Source organism: Hyperolius riggenbachi, chromosome 12, assembly GCF_040937935.1.
Source record: "Hyperolius riggenbachi isolate aHypRig1 chromosome 12, aHypRig1.pri, whole genome shotgun sequence".
Lineage (NCBI taxonomy): Eukaryota > Metazoa > Chordata > Amphibia > Anura > Hyperoliidae > Hyperolius > Hyperolius riggenbachi.
This window is the reverse complement of record NC_090657.1, coordinates 46,473,728-46,500,554: the sequence shown is the minus strand read 5'-3', so window position 1 is coordinate 46,500,554 and position 26,827 is coordinate 46,473,728. Positions and strand designations below refer to the sequence as shown.

The window sequence follows — 26,827 nt, the reverse complement described above, 5'->3', positions numbered from 1 at the left end:
ATAAGTGTGTGTACATGTGTATTTAACATTTTACAATCTTTCATGTTAGTGATCCTTTAATTGAAGCAGCACATTACAAAATGTGCTTATTATATACACCTGCATTAGGCCTCATTCACACTGGGCTGCTCTTCAGATGAGCTTCAGCACTTTGCTATCCCTATGGGACCATTCTCACTGCAGCATTGCGATTTGTATTATGAATGTGATACGATTCTCGTTACCCAGATGAAAACTGCAAGGCTCAATCAGCGAAAAAAATCACATTGCAAAATGTTTACCAGGCCTCAGAGTAAAGCCTTGTACACACCTATGAGGACCTCAGCCAGCCACAGGGATCAGAACTTGGTCCCTATGGTGATATTTTGTAGTCCAGTGCTGTAAAGAAGCATCACTAGTCTGTAGGCTAGCGACACCTTCTGTTGCTATGGAGAGAACGGTGCAGTGCACGATGGAGCAGGGAGTAAGAACAATGGCCTGGCATGAGCTGGTCCGGCAGTCTGCCTGTCTTGCCGATGCATTGGGACTACCACACGCAAGCTAGATTCATGGCAGAGGTAGCCCTGAATGGCCACTTTGCCTAAGAATCATTAGCATGCGTATGAAGCCTCACTCTGAATTTTGGTCAGGAAACTCGCATGCCTTAGGCAACATGTTCCCTAACATCCCACTCTCACCAGCCTGAAATGGTTATTGCCAGAGCAGCAAGGGGGATCATAAGACGGGCCGAGATTTCAGTCATGTCCAGCCTGCTTATAGAGATTTGTAACCAATCTCCACCCCTATATTCTATGCCTGTCACATTGGCCATCATCAGTCTGGCTGAGGGCACTGTGAGTCACTGTCTATTTCCTGTCTGAAGTTCATGTTTACTGTAAGGCAGGTGTAGATATAATGAGCACATTTTGTAACGTGCTGTGTCAGTTTTGTTCTCTAAATAAATGACTCAGCTGCTTGTATAGTCACCTGAAGGCCTCCTGCTTGTTCTGTCAAAGCCCGGTTTCCATATGTAAAGTGAAAGGAGAATATATCAGAACAGAGGTGGATATAAATGGCTTTCTGTAATAGTGGCATTCATTATAACGATATGCAGTATTTAAAGCACACCGAGCACCTCCTATAACAAACAATGTTTAAAAAGGAAATGTGTGCTGTTTGACTGGGCGGCGTTCAGTGAACTCTCCTATGAGGGCTGTTTCGTAGCCCCCATTTCCACGAAGGCATCCATCTTGCACCTGTCAATGCTGCAAAGCCGCGGTTCATAGTGCCCACGAGTCTAGCGAGATCCTGGTCACTGGTGCATGCTGTGAGATGTAAAGATCTTTTCTCCCAGCATGTCCTAGCAGCCAGGCACGCTATATCTACTATCGTGCACCAGTGGCTGGGAACGCCACATTTCCTGGCAAGCCCTAGCGGCCATGGACAGGCTGGACTCACAGGTATTGACAGGTTCAATATGGATGCCCAACTGGAGATGGGCTATAGAGCAGCCCCTGTAGGTAAGTTAACACTGCCCCCTCACATAGCGCACATAATTTATGAACCTCCCTTAGGGGGAGGTTCGTTTTAAATATTCATTTTTTTATTTTTTAGATGAAGTGCTCAGGTGGTTTTAATAAAAGATGAATTTGATTTTTGGAATGGATGTTCTTTAATGTGATTAGATGTCCTCATGGCTGTGGAAGTAGTTATGATGTATTTAGTTTGATGTATGTGTTCTCAACTTCCATCTCCATAAGACCTGTGTGAAAAAAAAACTTTCAGGGAACCCGAGGTGAGAGGTATATGGAGGCTGAACATATTTATTTCATATTAAGCAACACCAGTTGCCTGCCTGTTCTGCTGATCCACTGCCTCTAAAACTTTTAGACCCTGAATGAGCAGATCAAACGCTTCTGACCAAAATCTGACGATTAGCTGCATGCTTATTTCATGTACGTGATGCAGGCACTACTGACCAGAAAGATCGGCAGACTGCCAGGCAACTCGTGGTGTTTAAAATAAAGAAATGTGGCAGCCTTCATATGTCTCTCACCTTGGGTTCCTCCTAAAGAGAATCTGTACTCTAATATTCTTACAATAAAAAGCATACCATTCTATTCATTATTTTCTCCTGTGCCCCTCTGTGCTGTTTCTGCCACTCTCTGCTGCAATCCTGGCTTGTAATTAACAGTTTTAGGCAGTGTTTACAAACTAACCAGCTTCTAATAGGCTCAGCTAAGCATAGTGTGTGAGTCACTCAGAGTATGCAGGGGGCCTGCAGAGGGTGTGTATCGCTTCTACCAATCACAAGCAGCCCTGCACATTCCACACAATCAAGCCTTAGCCCGACAAACAGGACAGAGGAAAGATACATTGATTTATTACAGAGACAGTGCAGTTAGGAAAGACTGCAGTAAGCCAGAGCAGATTAGAACAGGCATAGGAACTTATAGGATAGAAGAACTAAGGCTGAAAAATTTGTTACAGAGTCTCTTTAAAGCCCAACTAAGCACACAGCTGAGCAAGGCAAGTTCTAATAGCAGACTTCATCAGGTCAATATAAGCCAAGCGCATAAGAACTGCAGTACATGTTTCTTTCTGTCCTTTTGTTTAGAGTTCCCCAACCCTGTCCTCAAGGCCCACATGCTTTCCAGAAAACCATAAACCTGCACAGGTACAGTAATTAGTGTCTCAGTAGAGCTGATTAACTACTTGTGTGTATTTCCACAAAACATGCACTGTTGGTGGGCCTTGAGGACAGAGTTGGGGAACACTGCTCTAGTTGGTGAGCCAGTCAGGTGTAACTATTTGATTCTTTAAGTTAGAAGAACAGTAGAGGTCAGAATGTATTTTCCAGCGTTACAGTGGAAAATGTGGCTTCAATGGTGATAGAGGCAGTGACAATGGTTGGAACAGGAAATTCGTTTGCACAGTAGTTTCTTTAGCTGCGTAACTCACTACCTACCTATTCCGTTTTATGCAGAAGAGATGGGTTTTAGCCCTTGTCAATAATATGTAGCCCACATGAAGGATAATTTCTAGACCTAATTTTTTGAACAGGGTACCAGTAGATGAAGGGGTTTTATCTGTCTGCATAGGCACACAACTATGGGCAAGCACAGCTATAAAACAGTTTAGTGGCTTCAATATTCTGTTTAGTTGGGCTTTAGGTTTAAATCCTTGAGTTTGTATTTACAACACTGTGCTCTTGAATAATAATACAACAACTAAGAGCAACCATGAAACAGATATGTTAGAAACAGTGCAAGAAAAAAATCGAGTTGATAATTGAGCAAAAAAAAAATTATTCCGAGATGCCCGTCAGATTCTCCCTAGATCTGGGAATCTGTTTTGCTTGAAATCTTTCTTGCAACAGTTTTTGAAAAATCATTAGGTCGGTCCCTCTCTCCCTCCCAAAAGGAAATGGCGTTATTTGAATGGGTGGAAGGGTGGGTAAGGATTTTGACCCCTAACCTATCGTCTTATGGGGGGGGGGGGGGTAATGATGAAATAAAGCACACTTACCTGATTAGTACTTCATTAACTTTCAGTGTTTTCAATATTTTTTGTCTTCTATTCTTCACCTGTGTTACTCTGTTCCTCATCTGTAGATCGTATTGCTTGATTGCAGAACCATGTGCCCATTCTTTCTGCACCCCTGCTTCCTCTTGTGGTGGTTTTTGTTTCGTTTTTGCTTGTTTAGACCAGTGTTCCTCAACATCATTTCAGTGCGTAGCCCTTTATTAATGACTCTGTTGGCCAAGTACCCCCAGTTTGGGTAACATCATCTCAAGCACCCTGTTACATATATTTACTATTAAGTATTTATATAGCACAGAGCTGTACAGAGATGTTGTCTTGTCACTAACTGTCCCTCAGAGGGGCTCACAATCTAATCCCTACCATAGTCCTATATCCATCAAATTCTAGGGCCAATTTTAGGGGCAAGCTAGTTAACTTATATGTATGTTTTGGGGATGTTGGAGAAACCAGTAGTGCCCGGAGGAAACCCACGTAGACACCAGAATATACAAACTCGATGCAAATAGTGACCGGCCTGAAATAGGAAAATGGTACCCAGCGCTGCAAGGCAACTTGGATGCCCTCACTATGCCACCGTGCTGTCCACAGAGGGGCTTTGTAATTCCTTGATGTTTTGAAATAAATATACATATTTCAGGTTTGTTTATATTTGGTTCAGCGTTTTCTAATCCCAAAATGCACTTGAATGTATTGGCTACAACAATTTGAAGTACCCCCAAACCCTACTAGAGCCCTTTGAGGGGTTTGCGTACCATATGTTGAGAAACTAGGGTCTACAGACCAATCAGATCACTCTACATGAAATTCACACATTCTCATGCCTGCACTCTGTGATTTTTGTGTGTGTGTTGGGGAGGTGGTGGGGGGGGGGGGGGGTTAATGTGGTGAGAAAAGATGCTGTCGATTTACCACTCAAACAAGCAAGGAATTAACAAGCGAAAAAAACTGATTTCCACTAGGGGCGATTTGGACTGGGGAATGCATGCAATTGAAATGAATAGGCTGCCGCCCTATTCACATGTGGGGGAGGGGGGGGGGGCAGACGGTCGGCAGCATAAATGCACTGGATGTATTATCACAGTGTTGTGGAGACGTACGCCAGCTCACATGGTTTCAAACGGGTTTTCATGGTATCTGTGTTTTCCCATTTTAACCATTTGTGTTTGTATGCAAGGGAAAATAAACTGCCCCTTTCACCTATTTTCCTGGGTAGCATTGGCTGTATATTTTTGGTTCCCTCCTTGAGGGGGTGACTAGATAGTCTTGGCCATCAACATGCATGTGTAGTAAGGAGCCAACTATGCAAGGGAGCCCCACTTCTTCTTACACGTTGTGCATGCATAGGTTTAAAGTAGTTAAATATAACGTGGATTGCTACAGTATTGCAATGCCTGTCGAGCATGTGTGTGTTCTACTCTCCATTCATTTCAATGCAGCCCATCACCACTTCTAAAGTGCAGAAAGGCGCACGGCCTGGCAGGGAGGATGAGATCACATACTTTACAGTGGCACTAAGCTAAGGATCAATATTTCATGGCCTTTCACCTTGTAAACACCCCTGTAGTGGTATGTGTGCATCATTTTTAAAAATAAACTAAGGCAATTGACCAGCAGATTTGTGCAAGACTTGCATCTACGACACATAAACAGTATATGTGGTTTCAGCACCGCAGAATTCCACTCAGTGGGTCCCAGGCCTGATGCTGGGTAGACTCCAGAGTGGCAGGTTTCTTCAGTAGAATGAGAAGTAGCTTTCCCCTGTACTGGGAAGTGATTCCTGATGTGTACCCTAAGCTCTTAGCTAGGCTCCAGCTTGCAAAACCTAAAGCTTAAAGTAGCATGGCAGTAGCATCCGTGCTCCCTGTACCTCTACTCAAGTGCTCTCCCATGAAGTTTTCACCTGTTTATCACCCTTCATTAAACTAAAAAGAGCTGACTATCGTGGCTGCACATGTCACTTACCTGTTTGTAGGGTCTGCAAGACAAGTATGTCTCATTTGTTCCAGCTTGTAATAGCATGAGGTCTCTGTGGTGGTAATTGACAGTGTACAAAGGAGTGCAGAGCCTGCTGCACACAGCTAGGAAGTGGTACTGCAGGGGGAATTAAATGAGTTGTATAGCAGCTGACACCTTATAGCCACCTCCCTCTTTTTTCCACCTTGTTAGGTACACTTCCAAGTTAAAGCACCTGAAGCAACATAAAACTTCATAATGAATTGTATGTGTAATACGGATAATGCACATAGAACCTTAGTAACTAAGAAAAGATTTTCAGTTATATAGCTTTTTTGTTATAGCATTGCATTGTACTGTCACAGTTGCAGTTTTAAATCCACACACTGTTTTAAGCTATGAAACAAACAAACTATAATTATTAGTCAGTGTTTGCCCATTGTAAAATCTTTTAAATCCCTGATTCACATTCTGACATTTATCACATGGTGACATTTTTACTGCTGGCAGGTGATGTAGCTGCTGCGTGCTTTTTTGGCAGTTGGAAACAGCTGTAAACGGCTATTTCCCACAAGGCAACAAGGTTCACAGATAGGAAACTGCCAGGAGTGCCATGGTCCTCAGTTTCTTGTGGGAGGGGTTTCACCACAATATCAGCCATACAGCACCCCCTGATGGTCTGTTTGTGAAAAGGAATGATTTCTCATGTAAAAGGGGGTATCCGCTACTGATTGGGATAAAGTTCAATTTTTGGTCGGAGTTTCTCTTAAAGTGCTTCAGAAAACAGGACTGTATTTGATCCAGTTGGTCGAATAGCTCAAAGAAGCTCTCTTGCGTAGATAACTGAAGATTATTTTTTTTAAACTCTTCCTGCACTGGAAAAACAAAAGTTTGCTTTCCTAAAACAGAAAGAATTTGCGATAATTTGGGTTGGAGTGAGCTTGAGATGTCTCCCAGAGCAACACTGCTGAATATATGCAAATTAACCATTGTACCCTTAGAAGCTAAACACACCTCCAGAACCGCTGGAATGCAATGAGTTCTGGGTCACCATGAGCTTGCTGGTTAGGCTGTGCCTCTCGGATTTACAAGCCCTACTCCATAGAGCCAAATTAATCCATGCCATGCACTGATGAGGATCAAACAATCCGAAACAGTCTGTATGCATGTTGGATTATTATGGCTCTGTACAAATTAACAAGCTGACACATCATTGCATTCCAGCGGTTCTGGAGGTGTGTTTAGCTTCTAAGGGTACAATGGTTAATTTGCATATATTCAGCAGTGGTGCCTGGGAGACATCTCAAGCTCACTCCAACCTGAATTATCGCAAATTCTTTCTGTTTTAGGAAAGCAAACTTTTGTTTTTCTTAACATCTTAGTAAGGGGGCTTTTAGGACCCTTGTAGTCCCTTACACACTCCAATGAGTTCTGGGTCACCATGAGCTTGCTGGTTAGTCTGTACTGGAAAACAATGAGACTCCCTTCTTTGCTACTAATGTTTCATTTCTTAGCTGTACTACACATACGACTCATTATCTCATGAGTTTATTTTCGCTCCAGGTTTGCTTTGTGTGGTCATTTTAACTTCTTTTAATGTTTTGCCCACTTTTTACATTTGTCACATTAGCTATGAAACGTGTGTTTTTGCCTCTGCCTGCATGTTGTAATCTCCCTATGGGAAAGCTTCCAACATGAAGGCCATTTTCCCCAGTGTAGTGTTTGGTGCGCAGCGGCTCTTGCTGAATGAACACTGTTGTCTACTTCTCTGCTTTTGCTTTCCAAACCCTTATTCTGAACTGCGGTTGGTGTGTGCATTTCATTTTTTTTCTTTTTTTAAGCTTCACTGCATGAATCTAAGCAGAACATGATTTGTCTCTTCTGACTCTTACTTTTTCTTGCAGTCATACGGTGGTGAAGGTGACGCTGCTAATCTATCTCCAAATCAGAAACCTCATATATGTGAACATTGCAATGCTGCTTTTAGGAGTTCTTATCATCTGCGTAGGCATGTGCTTATTCATACAGGTATGGCTGCATGTATCTTACACCTGCTTTGGTTTTATAGAACACCGTGATCATAAATGCTTAGTTACTATGAAGGCTTTTTGTACAGCAGAGTCCCTGGTATTTGGCACCAGCGGGGATCACCTGATGCCAGATACATGTGCTGGCCGGTTGCTTGAGCAGCCGGCCAAAAAAAGCACAAACCTCCCCCCAGAAATACTCGCCAAGCCTCCAGCGATGTCTTGTGGTCTCCTTGCTGCTCCTAGCGTCGTCCTGCTTTCTTTCCGGTGTCCTCCGTGCACATAAGCCGGCGTATCACCTGACCCAGTCAGGTGACACACCAGCTTGTGTGCATGGCGCTGGAAAGCTGCTAGGGAGGAATGCTACAAGACCTCCTCACTGGAGGCTTGGTAAGTATTTTAACAACGTAAGCCTAACTGGACATGTATATCTGTCCAGTAGAGTTGTGTAAAATGCACCTCCAGTTTGTTGCTAAATGAGGCACTTTTAACTGGGATGAGACGTGGAACACATTTTGGTGTGTTTTAAAGCTTGGACCCACATCACATAAGAAATAGGTGGGGGAAAACTCAATCAAACTTGAAAAATTTTAAAATTCTAATCACACTTGGGAAAGCATTAGTAAAACCACAAAAGACACATGTGGCAATGTTTTAACCATGATTAGTAGAATAGATTTTATGGTGTTTTAGGGTTAAGGGCTATGTCTTGTGTATTATTTTTAGTAACCGAATCAAAAGCAATAACATTTTCATATATTCTGTACCAAAACCAAGACTTGTAAAATGAAAACAAAGTGACAGAATATAAAAGAAAACTATATTGTTACCTTAGGAACCTGGCTTTTTAAATATGTATGCCATGAAGGTACATTAGCTATAGTTGCAAATAAGGTCTTGTCATCATTTGTAGTGTACGAGAAGGCAAAAAAAAAAAAAAAAACACAAAATAGAAAAAAGACACTTCTTTCCAGATACAATATTGTCACCATACATTGTGCTAGGAACAAAATCTAAACATTGTAACAACCAGGATGGATAAGTAAAATAAAATTTGTGCGTTTAATTTATAATTAGCACTGTTTGTTGTAAAGTTATAATGTATTTGAATGGAAAATGTTTTTCAATTTTTTCCCTTATTTTCGCTTTAAAATGCATGGAAAATATTGTAATTACTAGACAAAAATATCACTCTAAAAGCCTAATTTGTCCTGAAAAAAAATATAGATAATTTAGGTGTGATAAGTAGTAGTATAAAGTTTTTGGTGAATGAATTGCAGCAGTACTGGTATGTGAAAATTGCTCTCGTCCTGAAGTGGTTAAATGCAGGGCTGTGGAGTCGGGCAATTTTGGGTGCCTGGAGTCGGGAAAAAATGCACCGACTCCTAATGAATTTGTAACTGTAAAATAGAAAATATGATAAAATGCTCTTTCTCAGATAATCGTCATTAAAAATAATGTATACATACAGTAATAGCTGTGCTCAGTCCACAAAAATGAAATAAACCAATCAAAATTAGTTACTTGTGCTGCTTCAATAAAGCAGTCCCTGTATTTTTAAGGTCAGATATACTGATCTGATTGTGACTGTATATATGATGTGTACACAGGAATCTCTTATATATACTAAGTAACATCTATGCTGTAAGAATAAAGCATGATGTGTAGCTGTGTCACTAATAGAGATGGTCAATGAGATGGAAATAATTCTGCATTGATGCTGATTTATGCAAATGTATGCACTCTCTTTGCTGATGATATGTTGTTAAAATTTGGTTTGGTGACTACAAATTAAAGGGTACCTGAGAAGGATGAAAAGAAAAGTTTTATACATACCTGGGGCTTCCTCCAGCCCCCTTCAGGCTAATCAGTCCCTCGCTGTCCTTCACCACCTGGAACTTCTGCTATGAGTCCCTGTAATTCAGCCAGTCAGCGCAGTCCAGCCACGTGCCGCTCCCACAGCCAGGAGCGTTCTGCACCTGCGCAATAGTGCTGCGCAGGTGTAGTATGCTCCTGGCGGCGGAGTGTGTGCATGCGCACTACACCAGACTGACTCAAGTACCTGGACTCATAGCAGAAGATCCATGTGGTGGAGGAGGACAACGAGGGACTGATTATCCTGAAGGCGGCTGGAGGAAGCCCCAGGTCTGTATAAAACTTTAATTTCATCTGTCTCAGGTTTACTTTGTTACACAGTAGTACTATACTCTACATATGCACTCCCCACAGAGCTGCAGGGAATCCACTGAGAATGCTGTGCACATTGAACACAGAGGTGTTGTCTGTTTACAATCTCCTCATTTCCCTGCAGGGTACCTGCACATCATTCTTACATGTACCCACACTTACATTGCCTAGGGCCTGATAGATGTTCTTTGTTCCGGTTTGTACCTTTTACAAGTACTCTTACCAAGGACTAGTTTTAGTCTAAAGGGAATAAATATAGTAGTCTACATATCCTTCTCACTTCAGTTGTCTTGTAAAATTCCTAAGCATTGGCAGTTAAGAGACGAATTTCATGTTACATACTTTTAATCAACAAAATTGTAATATGCAAATTAGAGGAGTCGGAGTCGAGGAGTCTGAGTCGGTGGAATCCTAAACTGAGGAGTCGGAGTCTGTGGATTTTTGGACCGACTCAACAGCCCTGGTTAAATGCCTCCAAACCCCCTCCCCATTATCCACTAGGCATGCTGGTTAGTTGACTTCTGGCTGCCTGAATTCCCGATAACTGGGAATCTGCTATATTTTAAAGTGGACCTAAAGTCACTATAATTGGCGCAGAGACAGGCGATAGTAAGTTTAGCCATCACAAGTGGTGATAACAGTGCAGCTTCTTGAAAAAGAAAATGTGCTAGAAGCAATGGTGTTTTCAAGTTCCCTAAAGACCTGAGTGTCTGTCAGTTGTCCGTAGTTTGACTGTCAGCACAGGAGGATGACCTATATAACAATAATTGGCTGTATTGAGTTTATAAATTAGTTTACATTGTTTAAAGGACAATCGAAGCGAAAATAAACTAATGAAATAAACAATTGTATCTATCTTCCTTCTCCTAAAAATGACTTTTTATGATATTCCACAGTTTTATCACATGTTTAAATCTACCGTATACACTCGCAAGCAAGCCAAATTTTTGACCCCCAAAAAGGGGGTAAAAAGTTGGGGGGTCGGCTTGCTTGCGAGTCACCTGTGGTCCGCTCCCCCTGCTCCCCCACCCCGCGGTCGCCGCTATCACCTGAGCTGGTGCCGCATCTTCTATTATTCCCCTCTCCGCTCGTAAAGTAATTCACAGCAGTGATGCTGTGATGATGAAGCAGGAAGTCATAGAGAGAGAGAGAGAGTGGCTTCCTGTAGCTATGGGAACCGCTATTTCTCTATGGCTTCCTGCCTCGTCATCACAGCAGCCGCCGTGGGGCGCGCTGCTGTGAATTACTTTACGAGCGGAGAGGGGAATAATAGAAGATGCGGCGCCAGCTCAGGTGATAGCGGCGACCGCGGGGGAGAGGAGGGGGCACTACCTATACTGGGCACTGTACTAGCTATGCTGGGGCACTATACTGGGCACTACCTACCCATACTGGGCACTATACTAGCTAAACTGGGGCACTACCTACCCATACTGGGCACTACCTACCCATACTGGGCACTACCTACCCATACTGGGCACTACCTACCTATACTGGCCACTATACTGGGCGCTATACTGGGCACTACCTACCCATACTGGGCACTATACTAGCTAAACTGGGGCACTACCTACCCATACGGGGCACTATACTAGCTATACTGGGGCACTATACTACCCATACTGAGGCACTATACTACCCATACTGGGGCACTATACTACCCATACTGGGGCACTATACTACCCATACTGGGGCACTATACTACCCATACTGGGACACTATACTGCCCATACTGGGGCACTATACTACCCATACTGGGACACTATACTACCCATACTGGGGCACTATACTACCCATACTGGGCACTACTACCCATACTGGGGCACTATACTACCCATACTGGGGCACTATACTACCCATACTGGGGCACTATACTACCCATACTGGGGCACTATACTACCCATACTGGGGCACTATACTACCCATACTGGGGCACTATACTACCCATACTGGGGCACTATACTACCCATAATGGGGCACTATACTACCCATACTGGGGCACTATACTACCCATACTGGGGCACTATACTACCCATACTGGGGCACTATACTACCCATACTGGGGCACTATACTACCCATACTGGGGCACTATACTACCCATACTGGGGCACTATACTACCCATACTGGGGCACTATACTACCCATACTGGGGCACTATACTACCCATACTGGGGCACTATACTACCCATACTGGGGCACTATACTACCCATACTGGGGCACTATACTACCCATACTGGGGCACTATACTACCCATACTGGAGCACTATACTACCCATACTGGAGCACTATACTACCCATACTGGGGCACTATACTACCCATACTGGGGCACTATACTACCCATACTGGGGCACTATACTACCCATACTGGGGCACTATACTACCCATACTGGGGCACTATACTACCCATACTGGGCACTATACTACCCATACTGGGCACTATACTACCCATACTGGGCACTATACTACCCATGCTGGGCACTATACTACCCATGCTGGGCACTATACTACCCATGCTGGGCACTATACTACCCATACTGGGCACTATACTACCCATACTGGGCACTATACTAACTATACTTGGACACACTGGGGGGGGGGATCACACGGCCAGCATTTCCTACCCCCGGCTTAAGAGGGTCAATCATTTTTCCTGTTTTTTCAGGTAAAAGTTGGGGGGTCGGCTTATATGCGGGTTGGCTTGCTTGCGAGTATATACGGTACTTTTTAAGTTTTAACTTTTATTGTTTTTGCTCAATGACACATTCATTGAAGGTATGCCAGAGGTAAAATCTATGAACTATTGACCCTCTTAATATCTTTCCATTTCTGGTAGGGAAGTGTTTTATAGTTGGAATTTCTTATCAGTGAGGGTCACACTGTAGTCACTTCGTAACTGAGTCAACCACTTACATACCTGATATTTAACTACCGTATATACTCGCAAGCAAGCCGAATTTTTCACCCCCCAAAACTGGCCCAAAAGTTGGGGGGTCGGCTTGCTTGCGAGTCGTGGGTGGGTGGATAGGTGCTGCCCCTCCCCGCTCCCCCCGCGGCCGCCGCTGCTATTACCTTAGGCGGCGCCGCTTCCTCTATCCCCGTCCTGCTCCGATAACTAACTCATTCACAGCAGCGCGCCCCCCGCTGCTGTGTGATGACGGAGGAAACCATAGAGAGCGGTTCCCATAGTAACGGCAACGCCGCTACAGGAAGCCGCTCTCTATGGTTTCCTCCATCATCACAGCAGCGAGGGGCGCGCTGCTGTGAATGAGTTATCGGAGCAGGACGGGGATAGAGGAAGCGGTGCCGCCTAAGGTAATAGCAGCGGCGGCCGCGGGGGGAGCGAGGAGGGGCACCACCTACCCATACTGGGGCACTATGCTAGCTATACTGGGGCACTATGCTAGCTATACTGGGGCACTATGCTAGCTATACTGGGGCACTATGCTAGCTATACTGGGGCACTATGCTAGCTATACTGGGGCACTATGCTAGCTATACTGGGGCACTATGCTAGCTATACTGGGGCACTATGCTAGCTATACTGGGGCACTATGCTAGCTATACTGGGGCACTATGCTAGCTATACTGGGGCACTATGCTAGCTCTACTGGGGCACTATGCTAGCTATACTGGGGCACTATACTAGCTATACTGGGGCACTATACTAGCTATAATGGGGCACTATACTAGCTACACTGAGCACTATACTAGCTAAACTGGGGCACTTCACTAGCTATACTGAGCACTATACTAGCTATACTGAGCACTATACTAGCTATACTGAGCACTATACTAGCTATACTGAGCACTATACTAGCTATACTGAGCACTATACTAGCTATACTGGGGCACTTTACTAGCGATACTGGGCACTATACTAGCGATACTGGGCACTATACTAGCGATACTGGGCACTATACTAGCGATACTGGGCACTATACTAGCGATACTGGGCACTATACTAGCGATACTGGGCACTATACTAGCGATACTGGGCACTATACTAGCGATACTGGGCACTATACTAGCGATACTGGGCACTATACTAGCGATACTGGGCACTATACTAGCGATACTGGGCACTATACTAGCGATACTGGGCACTATACTAGCGATACTGGGCACCATACTAGCGATACTGGGCACTATACTAGCGATACTGGGCACTATACTAGCGATACTGGGCACTATACTAGCGATACTGGGCACTATACTAGCGATACTGGGCACTATACTAGCGATACTGGGCACTATACTAGCGATACTGGGCACTATACTAGCGATACTGGGCACTATACTAGCGATACTGGGCACTATACTAGCGATACTGGGCACTTTACTAGCGATACTGGGCACTATACTAGCGATACTGGGCACTATACTAGCTATACTGGGACACACTAGGGGAATAAGGCGGCCAGCATTTCCTACCCCCGGCTTATATGGGGGTCAATCATTTTTCCCTGTTTTTTCAGGTGAAAGTTGGGGGGTCGGCTAACATGCGGGTCGGCTTGCTTGCGAGTATATACGGTATTTAAAAAAGGAACACAGCTTAGTTATTTGTGTACTAGGCACTGTACATACACATGTCTATCTCATCATGTCACCTCGGGTATACTTTAACCTTCACGTAGGGCCTAAATAACCAAGCTAAAGGATCATATGTAATGTTTCATTGTCTTAAGGTGTGTACATACATCCAGTTTTGATTGACCAATTTAATCACTCCTTATGTAAAATGAGGGTCAATTGATTTTGAGTACTCTGAACAGGTTGTATAGGTACGCTCTCATACTAGGTGGTGAAATTTGCTGTGTATGCCCAGTTAGGCCGCCCTGCGTCCGCTGATGCATCCTGCCAGATGTGTGCTGCTAATGGCACAAGGCAGAAAACCACAAACTACATCAGCCCTCTGCACCTCATGAGCTTCAAGTGTATAGGAAATCGTGTGCCTGTTTACCATTTCTCTCAGCATCAGCCAGAGTAATTATGATGAGAATACGAGGCTGCTGTGCAGAACGATTCCTGACTAGCTTTGAGCATGAATGTGTGCATTTTAAGATAGTCTTTAAAAAATTAGGAAGTAAAAAAAATAAATAAAAAAAAATTAAAAATAGAATTACATATTCCTACTTTTCCCTGTTTGAAGGGCAAGGTGCGATCTTATACGTTCATGTGCTTCAAGAAGTAATGGGGTAATAATGCAATGAAGAGTGCTTATAATGCTGTCAAGTAGCACCCTGAGGCTAGGAACACAAATAGCAGAAATGTTAGCATTGCGGAAAACACAGCGTTTTTGCCGCCAATAGTAGTCAATGGCCCGCATAAAAAAAGCATATAAAAACGCATATGCATTTTTAAAAACGCTGGTTTTGTTGCATGGTTTTCAAAAACGCACATAATGAAAGTCAATGGTAACGCAATGTAATGCATTTTGTATGCATTTTTTTTTCTGATGTATTTACGCTTCCTGTTTTCCCAGTGATTTGCATAAAACACATACAAAGCGCATATGCGTTTTGTATATGCAAAGTGGAAACGTGTAAAAACGCACTCAAAACACTAGAATAACGCATGTGCCGGAACAAAAACGCAAACACACAAACCATTGCACATGGCAGAAAACTCTCGCTTCAACGCACAGCCATTTGTGCACCCAGTCTCAAGGAAACCTGCGACAACTAAAGTGAAATAAAAAAAATGATACGTTCCTGTGGGTTACTACAGCCCCCCTCAGACTGGCCCGGTAATTCCACTAGTTGGGCCTATTGCCCATACTCAACAGTAAACCCTGTATCCAACTATCGGCATAATTAAATGTTCCATTAGCCTTTCCACTGATACATTGCTCTTGTTCAGTTGAAATTCTCAGCAGGAAAATCAAATTAGCCTTACTTAAGCTTATTTGAATTTCCAGCATGGGTTAGGTTCCCACAAGAGCTTGACCTCCGGCCATTGGAGTGGACAGAGTAGTGCCTGCTCCGATGGCCTGGTTGGAGCCCGGAGCAGATGCGTTTCAACTAGTGGCTTTTTTTTACCAAGTAGCTACGTTCTGGTAGCTATTTGCAATTGAAATGAGGCAGCTGTGACCACGGGAGAGGGGGTCAACGTACCTATGCGGCCGTCTGATTCGCTGCATCCTACATCGCGTCTTATGACGCTCCCTCCTCCCGGGTTGAAGGGCGAAGCCTGGGAGTGACGTGGGACGCATCGGATCAGACGGCCGAATGGGTATGTTAACCCCCCCTCTCCCGCGGTCACAGCTGCCTCATTATAGTTTTGGTTCTGAGTTGCTTAGAGTATGTAGCTACCTATTAAAATCAACACTCGTTTCAACCATGGGCTATATTGGAAACACATCCACAGTCTTGAAAACATGTCTGCATAACCGTGTGTCCTGCTTACTGCAAGGGATCCATAGCAGACTGACAAATGTGAACTGATCACATTATTAAGGGGGAACTATGGAGAAAAATTGTAAAATATGTGCAGACATAAACAAATGGGACATGTTTTCTCCAGAGTAAAATGAGCCATAAATTGCTTCTCTCCTATGTTGCTGTCACTTACAGTAGGCAGTAGAAATCTGACAGAAGTGACAGGTTTTGGACTAGCCCATCTCTTCGTAGGAAATTCTCAGCAAGGCTTTTATTCTTTATAAACATATGCGCTAAAAAGGATTTAAAGAGGAACTCCAGTGAAAATAATGTAATAAAAAAAGTGCTTCATTTTTACAATAATTATGTATAAATGATTTAGTCAGTGTTTGCTCATTGTAAAATATTTCCTCTCCCAGATTCACATTCTGACATGTATTACATGGTGACATTTTTACTGTGGGCAGGTTATGTAGCTGCTCCTAGCTGTTTTGGCTGTTACAGACAGCTGTAAACAGCAATTTCCTGTCTGTGAACATTGTTACATTGTGGCAGTTTGCCCAGAGTACCGCGGTACCAGAGCTTCTTGTGGGAGGGGTTTCATCACAAAATCAGTCATACAGCGCCCCCTGATGGTCTGTTTGTGAAATGCAATAGATTTGTCATGTAAAAGGGGGTATCAGCTACTGATTGGGATAAAGTTCCATTCTTGGTCGGAGTTTCTCTTTAACCACTTGCCGACCGCGCACTCATAACGCGCGTCGGCAAAGTGGTAGCTGCAGGACCAGCGACGCAGTATTGCGTCGCCAGCTGCAGGCTAATTAATCAGGAAGCAGCCGCTCGCGCGAGCGGCTGCTTCCTGCCAATTCACGGCGGGGGGCTCCGTGAATAGCCTGCGGGCCGCCGATGGCGGCTCGCAGGCTAAATGTAAACACAAGCGGAAATAATCCGCTTTGTTTACATTGTACGGCGCTGCTGCACAGCAGCGCCGTAAGGCAGATCGGCGATCCCCGGCCAATCAGCGGCCGGGGATCGCCGCCATGTGACAGGGGACGTCCTGTCACTGGCTGCACAGGACGGATAGCGTCCTGTGCAGCCCCGATCACCGGGGATGACAGGTAGGAGAGGGAGGGGGGGGAATTTCGCCGCGGAGGGGGGCTTTGAGGTGCCCCCCCCGCAACATGCCAGCCAAGAGGAGCGATCAGACCCCCCCTGCACACCATCCCCATAGGGGGGGAAAAAGGGGGGCGATCTGATCGCTCTGCGTGCTGCCTGATCTGTGCTGGGGGCTGCAGAGCCCACCCAGCACAGATCACAGAATACTGCGCTGGTCCTTAAGGGGGGGGGTAAAGGGTGGGTCCTCAAGTGGTTAAACAATGATGCTGCCCAGCTTCCCTGCTCGCTACAGTTTTCTGGCAGTTGGACATAGCAACTGCCATTCACGAAGTGCTTTTGAAAATAAATAAATCGCTGAGAATCCCCTATGAAGAGATGCACTAGTCCAAAACCTGTTGCTTCTGTCAGATTTCTACTAAAAGACAAACTTATATCGCGCTTTTCTCCTGGCGCACTCAAAGCGCCAGAGCTGCAGCCACTAGGACGCGCTCTATAGGCAGTAGCAGTGTCAGGGAGACTTGCCCATGGGCTCCTACTGAATATATGCTGGCTTACTGGTCAGGCAGAGCCGAGATTTAAACCCTGGACTCCGTGTCAGAGGCAGAGCCCTTAACCATTACACTATCCAGCCACCCCTGCTGTACTACCTGCTGTAAGTGACAGCAACATAAGAGAAAAGTAATTTATGGCTCATTTTACTCTGGAAAAAAAATGTACTTATTTGTCTGTTTGCACATATTTTAACTTTTACAATTTTTTGCCATAGTGCCCCTTTAAATAGGATCCATTCAATGATCAGTTTTCCATTGTGGCAAAACAGACAAAAAAAAGTCAATGTTCCGATATAGTGTACACCAAGCCTAAAGCCCCATACAGACACTCAACAGCGGTCTTTTAAGCCCAATCTACACGATACGATTCGATTACGATTCTATTTACGATCGGATTAAATTCGACATGTCTGATCAGGATTCAATTCGATTTGCTATTGTTTTGCAATGGCAAATTGAATTGAATCGAATCCTGATCGGACATGTCTGATTTTATCGGATCGTAAATAGAATCGTAATCGAATTGTATAAAGAATCGTATTGTGTAGATTGGGCTTTAGGCTCTCACAACTTTTCTTGGGAAACACCTAAAAAAGCTTGTTCAAGCAGCTAAAGGTGGCCACACACGATACAATAAAATGATCCAATTTTACAGTAATTCGATAAAAACGATTGTATCTCTCGAAAAAATCGAAGCTTTTTTATTTCATTCGATTGAAAAATCCGATTGGATTTCCCGGTTTTTTTTTCGATTTAAATCGATCCGGAATGCCAGATATTTCTCTTCCATTTCTACTAAAGATTGTATGGTGTGTGTTGGATTGTAAATTTATTAATATACACCCTAGCAATTTTCTCTGTTTCCAATCATTTTTATCATAATTGAGGAAAAAATTGAACATAGGTGTGTGGTACATTGGTCATATTTTTGAAATGTTACAATTAGTCAGAAAAATTGGTTGCAATTCTTAGATTGAACAGATATTTAAAAAATTGTATGGTGTGTGGCCACCTTAAGACTGATAAGTCAATCCAAATGTTGAATAGACTTCTTATCAGTCTTATCAGCTGCTTGAACAACAGCAAGAGATTTTTTTTAGGTGTTTCACAAGAAAAGTTGTGAGAGCCTAATGCTGGGCATGCACGGCACGTTTTATCTTATCAATCGAGCCGCTGATGGCTCAATTGATAACATTCAACCTGTCCGATACCCTGCTGGATCGATACTGCGCTCAACAACAATGGGAAGAAACGAGCGGCTGATTAGCAGCGCCCGCAGGGACGAGTGGGAATCGATCTGCGTGGACAAGCGGTGACGCGCCGGCATCGAACCGCTGGCTCGTTACCAGCACTTAAACTGTCCGTGTATGCCCAGCATAATGCTTGGCATACATGGTTCGTTTCTTCTTATCAATCGAGCCACTGATGGCTCGATTGATATCTGACGTGTCCAATCAACACGGCGGATCGATTCTGCACTTGATCCCCGCGGGCGGACAACAGAAAATAAGCGAGCGGCAGATGAGAAGCTCCCGCGGGGACGAGCGGGAATCGATCCGGGCGCCCGCGGGGACGCGCCGGCATCGATTCAGCGGCTTGGTTCCGGTGCATAAACGCACAGTGTATGCCCAGCATTAGGGCCCGTTTCCACTAGCGCGGAAACCAGGCCGAATCCGCAGTTTCCCCGCAGGCAAATCGCTTGTGGAATCTTTGCCATAGGAAATAATGGCGCCGCCGGCTGAATCGTTTGCCCTAGCATTGGCCACAGTTTTCGCACGGGAGGCAGCGAATCCCATAGTCGTGCACGGCTTCTAGTATTCTTCTGCGTTCCCGCAAACCCGGAAGTGCTGCCTTGCGCGTCTCCCAGTCGCGCACGGTGGCGAGTGGAAACTGGCCCTAAAAGTGTGTGTGTGTGTGTGTGTGTGTGTGTGTGTGTGTGTGTATATATATATATATATATATTATAATATATAATCTTTTTCTTTATTTGACTTTGTCATTAAAGGACTACTGTAGGGGGGTCGGGAGGAAAATGAGTTGAACTTCCCCGGGGCTTCTAATGGTCCCCTGCAGACCTCCTGTGCCCGCGCAGCCACTCACTGATGCTCCGGGCCCGGCCTCCGGTTCACTTCTGGAATTTCCGACTTTAAAGTTGGAAAACCACTGTGCCTGCGCAGCCGCGCTTTCTCTCCCGCTGACATCACCAGGAGTGTATTGTGCAGGCCCAGTATGGTCTGAGCCTGCACAGTACGCTCTTGGTGACGGCAGAGGGAAAGAGGACATAGCTGTGCAGACGCAGTGGTTTTCCGACTTTAAAATCTGAAATTCCAGAAGTGAACCAGAGGTGGGGCCGGAGCATCGGTGAGTGGCTGCGCGGGCGCAGGATGTTTGCAGGGGACCATTAGAAGCCCTGGGTAAGTTCAACTCATTTCCCCCCGACCCCCCTACAGTAGTACTTTAAGGTTTCCCATTAATCCAGATAAATACATTTTAAATAAAACAAGGTGTAAGATACTTTACTTAAACAGTATATATGTTTTTGTAAAGAACTACAAATAGCTTTTGTTTTCTGTAACAGATTTATAACTTTGTCTTCTATTTTTAGGTGAAAGGCCTTTTCAGTGCAGTCAATGCAATATGAGTTTCATTCAAAAGTATTTACTACAGCGGCATGAAAAAATACATAGCGGTATGTATGTGAAAAATGTATTGTTGCTATTAGTTGCATGTAGCCTTCCTTAAAGTGAACCCGAAGTGAAAATGAACTGATGAGATAAACAATTGTTTTTATCCTCCTACTCCTAAAAATGACTTTTTTGATTATCCCATGGTTTTATTTTATATATAAACATTTACAAAGTAAATTGAATGTTTTATTGTCTGTGCACAATGGCAGTCTATTAAATAGAGTCCAAGAGTTAAAATGCATGACCTGTTGACCTATTTCTCCCCTGCCTTCAAAAATAGTATTCTGCCAGTAAAATTTTTATGGCTGCAATTTTCTTATCAGTCAGGTTTACTGTATTCCCAATAAGGGACTGACAAGACAGAAGCTGTCAGTTGAATGCCTGAAAATTAACTCTTAGGCAGTGAATTAAAGTAAAACAGCCTGGTTATTAATGTTTTGCACCGTACATGCCTATGTTTATCAAATCTTGTCACATGTTGCCTCGGAAACCAAAAGTAAAAATAAACTATCGATGCTCCTGAAAATGACATTTGTTTTTTTTTTTTTTATAATCCCTCAGTTGTAATTTGGGGGTTTCCAGAGGAGCGATTGTCATTTTCCCCAAATTACAATCACTGCCTGCAGCATTTTTGGAGCATTTGCGATTTGATAAAAAGAATAGGATCGCTGCAAAATCATTTTTTAAAGGGGAACTGAAGTAAGAGGTATACGGAGGCTGCCATATTGATTTCCTTTTAATCAATACCAGTTGCCTGGCAGCCCTGCTGGTCTATTTCTCTGGAGTAGTATCTGAATAACACAAGAAACAAGCATGCAGCTAGTCTTGTCAGATCTGACTTTAAAGCCCTGAAACACCTGATCTGCTGCATGCTTGTTCAGGGGCTATGGCTAATAGTATTAGAGGCAGAGGATCAGCAGGGCTGCCAGGCAACTGGTATTGCTTAAAAGGAAATAAACATGGCAGCCTCCATATACCTCTACAGTTCCCCTTTAAATGCTGTACAAAGCGACTTCAGTGATTTTTTTTTTTAATACCCAGGACCACAAAAGAAAAAAACAATTTGCAATCTTTGTATGGGCCACTAGCATTAAATTCAAAAGTACTTTGAAATCAAAAGAAATCATTCTGGGAAAACGCTGTTAAAATTGCTATTAAAAGCATTTAGCGATTTTTTTAACGAGGACCTGTAACCAAGGATTGAACTTCGCAATCAGTAGCTGAAACCACCTTTCCCATGAGAAATCTTTTCCTTTTTTCAAACTAATCATCAGGGGGCTCTATGGCTGATACTGTGGTGAAACCCCTCCCACAGTGTGATGTCAGCACCTAGGTACTGACATCACACTGTGGAAGCCATGTTGCATTGTGGGAATTAACAGCTGTTTCCAACTGCGAAAAAAAAGCAGCATCTCCTTCCACAGACCTCACCTGCCAGTAGTAAAGAGATCGCCATGAGATAAATTTCAAAATGTAAATTGGGGAGACGAAATATTTGACAATGGTCAAACACTGACTAAATCATTTATAAATATTGTAAAAATTAAGCACCCTTTTTATTACAATATTTTTACTGCAGTTCCTCAAGTGGGCCCCAGCCCCTACTTGTAATATATACTATAAGTAGAAGGTTGGTCCTTCCTCTTCACTTGTCTCGTCCTGTAGCCAATGTGGGTACTTTGCAGTATTGTATTGCCACAGAGACAGTTTTTTCCCTTTATGACTTGGGTTAGGTAGATTTCTGGCCATGTTTTTATTTGCTTTCATCTCTTCCTTTTAGGTGAAAAACCTTTTAACTGCGACCAGTGCAACATGAAGTTTATTCAGAAGTATCACATGGAAAGACACAAAAGAACGCATAGCGGAGAAAAGCCATACAAGTGTGACACATGTCTGCAGGTATGCATTTCTGCCAATGCATCTAATCACTAAAGTACAGCTGTGCTTTGTAGTGCTGTTTAAAGCACACCTGAAGTGTGCTAGAACTTTTAATGTAAAGATACGGTGGGATAGAGTACCCGCTCCTCACAATTCTCCTATGACTCGTTGTCTTGGGGTCCCACCTGCTCTGTTTCAGGAGCTCTCCCAACCGTTTCCTGGATGTTCACCGGTCAGTGCACAAGCGATTCAGAAGTGGGCGTGTACAAACTGCAAACCGGGCATGCCCAGTGAAAGAAGGTGCACCTGCACTTCTTCATGCACAGTTCAACCCCCTTCCACCACGTTAGTCAACATAGGGGGCCAGTCAAATATTAAAAGGACAGAGAATGAGGGACCCAAAAGACAACAAGCAGCATGAGGAGAGTTGACAGCACGTAATATCAGTCATAAAAGGGTTGTTGAGAGGTATGTGAATAAGCCACTGTAAGATTCGAAATGTATGCATCATTTAGAACAGTTTCTTTTTTTTGTAAATAAATCTCACTGTTGAGTTGGCCTTTGCACGAATAATTTGCTCATCTTTAAAGTGGACCTCCGGTGTGTATACATATTCAATTGTTCCTCTTCTATCAAGTTACAATCAATTGGGGGGGTCTTCTGCTTGTGAATTAGTCCCGGGGCTCAATGCCCACTGTCTTCTGGCACTTAGCCCCACCCTCCCTGAAATAAAATATTGTGTTTTTCTATCTTGAGTAGAGGAAACAGGATGGTGGTTTTCGGTGATTTGGGGGGGGGGGGGGGGGGGGGGGGTGTAAGGCATTCATAAAGCTGGCAGACACGGTTCCCCGGGACTGAGCACAAGAAGACCCACCAGGTGATTATAACTTGATAGGAGAGGAACAATTGCATATGTAATATATACTGGAGGTCCGCTTTAAGCATTCCAGATTTTCTCCAGTATGCTGGCAATCTTTTGCCACCTTTTTAGTATTTAGTCCAGACTCGCTAATTTTTTAATAATCATCACTCAGAAATTTTGAGAATCATAAGAGGTGTCTTAGTATATCTCAGGTCCATTATTTTCTTTGGCATTATTTAGAGCCAGGTTATCCAACTCTAGTCCTCGAAGGCCGAGGTCCTCACACATTTTTGTTAATTGATGGGACTGAATCGGGAAATGCGTGGCGCGTCAAGTAGAAGACATTACTCTAGCTTTCAATCCGTCCTAACCCCTGGCATGGATATGGCCCTCAAGGACTAGAGTTGTGGCCCTGATAACTGGATCAACAGTTAAATGTTTTTGTTTTTTTTTCTTGCAGTTCTTTTCGAGGACAGATAGGTTGCTGAAGCACAAAAGAACATGTGGTGAATCCATAAGTAAAGGCGCTTTGGATCCCGGGTCATCAAACCACAATTTAGATCACTTATCTGGCAATTATGATTTATCTCAGGGAAATTCTAATTTTTCTGGTCGAAAGAAAGCCAAGTCCAGAAGCAGTTCAACACACAAAGACCTTAAGATAAGCAGCAAACTGAACGAGGCACATCTTGCCGCTAGCATTGATATTCAGAGCTATGCAGTGGATGTTCCGATTGTGTCTTCCGTGAATGGCCCAGCCAGCATTATGATGGATAATCTGGACACGAAGATGCCAAAACTAGTGTTCAAGAAAGTGAGCCGGAAACAAGCAGAGAAGAATGCACTCTCTTTGGATTCCCAGTCCGCAAACATGGCCATTCATAAACTTTCAGACAAAGCCAATGGTCCTCTTGATATCGTGGGAAATACCAGTGTAGACACCATGAATCTACTTCAAAGTTCAGGTAACAAAGGTTCTACAAGTAGCAATTACGATGATGCCATGCAGTTCTTGAAAAAAAGAAGATATCTGCAAGCCAGTGGCAGCAACAATGCATATGCGGTGAATGTAGGGCATATGGTTACGCAACAGTCGGTTATTCAGTCTGCGGTTTCCAGTGTTATGGATGGTGATAACCCACTAACCCTAATCGATTCACAGGCCTTGAATGTTGAGATAAAGAACTGCCATGACAAATCTGTCATTCCTGATGAGGTTCTCCAAAGTATCTTGGAGCACTATACTCATAAATCAGTTGGGCACCCGGATGTGACGTTTAGCATAGGTGATCAGCATGTGGAGCTTCAAACGGCAGGTGAGAACAATGATTTGGTCCAGGAGGATAATGTCTGCTCAGATTCTCATTCTACACCAAATGATAAGGCCAATATGTTTCAGGAGTATTCAAAGTATTTACAGCAAGCTTTGGAAAGAACAAGCCATACAACTTCATTCCCATTAGGTCCAAGTTTACAGTTCGTTAGCCTCTCTTCATCTCTAGCTAGTCCTTCTCTTTTCTCTGATAAACAGATTTACACTACATCTCCTCTTGATTGTGGCTTCACCCAGTCTGTAACGTCAGTATTGCCGTCCACATTACCAAAGTCACACTTTGGCATGGTGGTCGGACCCCAGAGTGGCTTCTCATTATCTCTGGAGACAACACAGCAGCAGCTGACGCCTTCCCAAGAGTTGGTTGATCAGATTGACTCACAGAAATCATTGGACACCTCCTCCAGCTACCAGATCTCATCTCAGGAATTGAATGGGCAGAAAGAACAGCAAAAGAGCCTGGAGACCTCTTCGGGCTTCCACCTTCCGCCTCAGGATTTGGCCAGTCCCTTAGAACAGCAGAAAGACATCAGGCCGCAAATGACATGCCAGATTGAGAACTTTGCACAAGCGTTTGGTTCTCAGTTCAAATCTGGCCACAGGGTGCCAATATCGTTTAACACTAGCACTGATGGGGGAGTGGATCACAGGTTGAGGACTTCAACTCCAGAATTCTCAGGGTACACAACTTTGCTATCTGATGTAAGTGAAGCAGGTAGCACGCAAGTCAAGACTTCAAATAGTCAAAGTTTCAGGTGAGGATGCCAGTTCTCCCAACTTTCTTTTGAGGTCTTTTAAAACATGGTGTATTTTTCATTTTGATAACACTGCCATCAGAATGTTTCTACACAATCGTTGATAAAAAAAGATGTAACCTATGCCCTGTCAATGCAATTTTTTTTTTTTTTTTTTTTGTTTTGTTTTTTAAACTATAAAAAGTATTGTGATAGTTGAGGTTGTACCTAATTTTTAAATTGAAATTAGATAGTGGGAGGGAGGGACGGGGAACAGGGTAGCCAAACATAATTTGGGAGATACCAGGCAGCAATTTTTTGATTGCAATTACCCTGGAGGGACGAAGCCGAATTAAAGCCCATTCTCCAGTCTTTGAAATACAAATAGCCGATACAAATGTTTTTGGACTCAGGAATGGAATTTTGAGCTGAAGGCACATGCATTAATGAAGATTTACTTTTAAATCCTGAAGTTTTCTTTTTATGTTCATCCTATTGGCATCATATCTTGAAAGTAGGTCATGCCTGTAGCCTGTATTCCGTCATATATTTAATATCCTCGGCAATAGCTTTAAATTAACAAACGTAAATTACTATCAACGTATTTGACAAATTTATGTATGTACAGTGTTCTCTTATTTTATTTTATTTTTCCTTTTTGATATACCTCATTTTTACTGTCCATGCAGCATTCAGGAACATGTATTTTGCAATATTGTTCAAAAATAATAAAGAAAAAAATGTTCAAAATGATTTTATAGGGGTTTGTAAACCGTGATACAGTTCATGTTGTAATATATACTATTGACTCTGTACTAGACAGACTTACTGTATCGGCTCAGTCATATTGCAATGAGTATATCTGTATACCTTTCTCCAAATGGACTCTGCTTCTTGTGAATGGAGTTAGGTGAACCACAGTAGTAGGCAAGTACGAGTTCAGACTATGACTATAACTATAGCAATTTTCTTTTTAAGACATCTATGTATTACCTTCATCCCTTCCTTCCTCTTTACAGTCATTGCAAATTCTGTTATGGGTCATGTGCCCAGTCCTCATTTTGCAAGTTGGGTATTACCCTTTTGTTCTGATTCTTTTCCTTTAGCAGATGCTAATTAAATGGCTCAGTAGACCCTTTAAAACATACAGGTATAACAATTGCTTAAAGTGTCTGCACTGACTGTAGGGCAATGAGACGTGTTTTGCCATTATGCTCGGTTCCCATCCGCCATTAGACCACGTGTGGCCAGTGGGAGTTGACAGTGTAGTGTCCACTCCAGTGGTCCAGCTGTAGCCCTGGGCAGATGTTACCTCCATAGGCTATATGGGGAACGCATCCGACTGCCCAGGATTGTTGCGGACAGCACAGAAGTGCTGCACGCTTACTGCAACGGATTGGATCTTTTGCAGACTTGACAAATGCGATCAGCTCCTCCATATACAAAAAATGTCCGTTCTCAGCTTAAGTGGGAACAGAGCCTTAAAGAGAGTCTGAAGCGAGAATAAATCTCGCTTCAGACCTCATAAATAGCAGGGGCACGTGTGCCCCTGCTAAAACGCCGCTATAGCGCGGCTTAACGGGGGTCTCTTCAC

At 43.6% G+C, this 26,827-nt stretch overlaps 1 protein-coding gene across 2 annotated transcripts in view; it reads left to right on the top strand.

The window, feature by feature from the left end:
- Positions 1 to 25,377, top strand: part of ZNF281 (zinc finger protein 281) — a 64,836-nt gene extending 39,459 nt beyond the window's left edge. For both annotated transcript variants that reach the window (XM_068264340.1, XM_068264339.1), the window contains 4 exons: positions 7,383 to 7,506; positions 20,345 to 20,428; positions 22,207 to 22,325; positions 23,627 to 25,377. In XM_068264340.1, coding sequence (XP_068120441.1) covers positions 7,383 to 7,506; positions 20,345 to 20,428; positions 22,207 to 22,325; positions 23,627 to 25,258 — 1,959 coding nt within the window. In that variant the 3' untranslated portion in view covers positions 25,259 to 25,377. The remainder of the gene's footprint in view (positions 1 to 7,382; positions 7,507 to 20,344; positions 20,429 to 22,206; positions 22,326 to 23,626) is intronic.
- Positions 25,378 to 26,827: the final 1,450 nt, after the last annotated feature.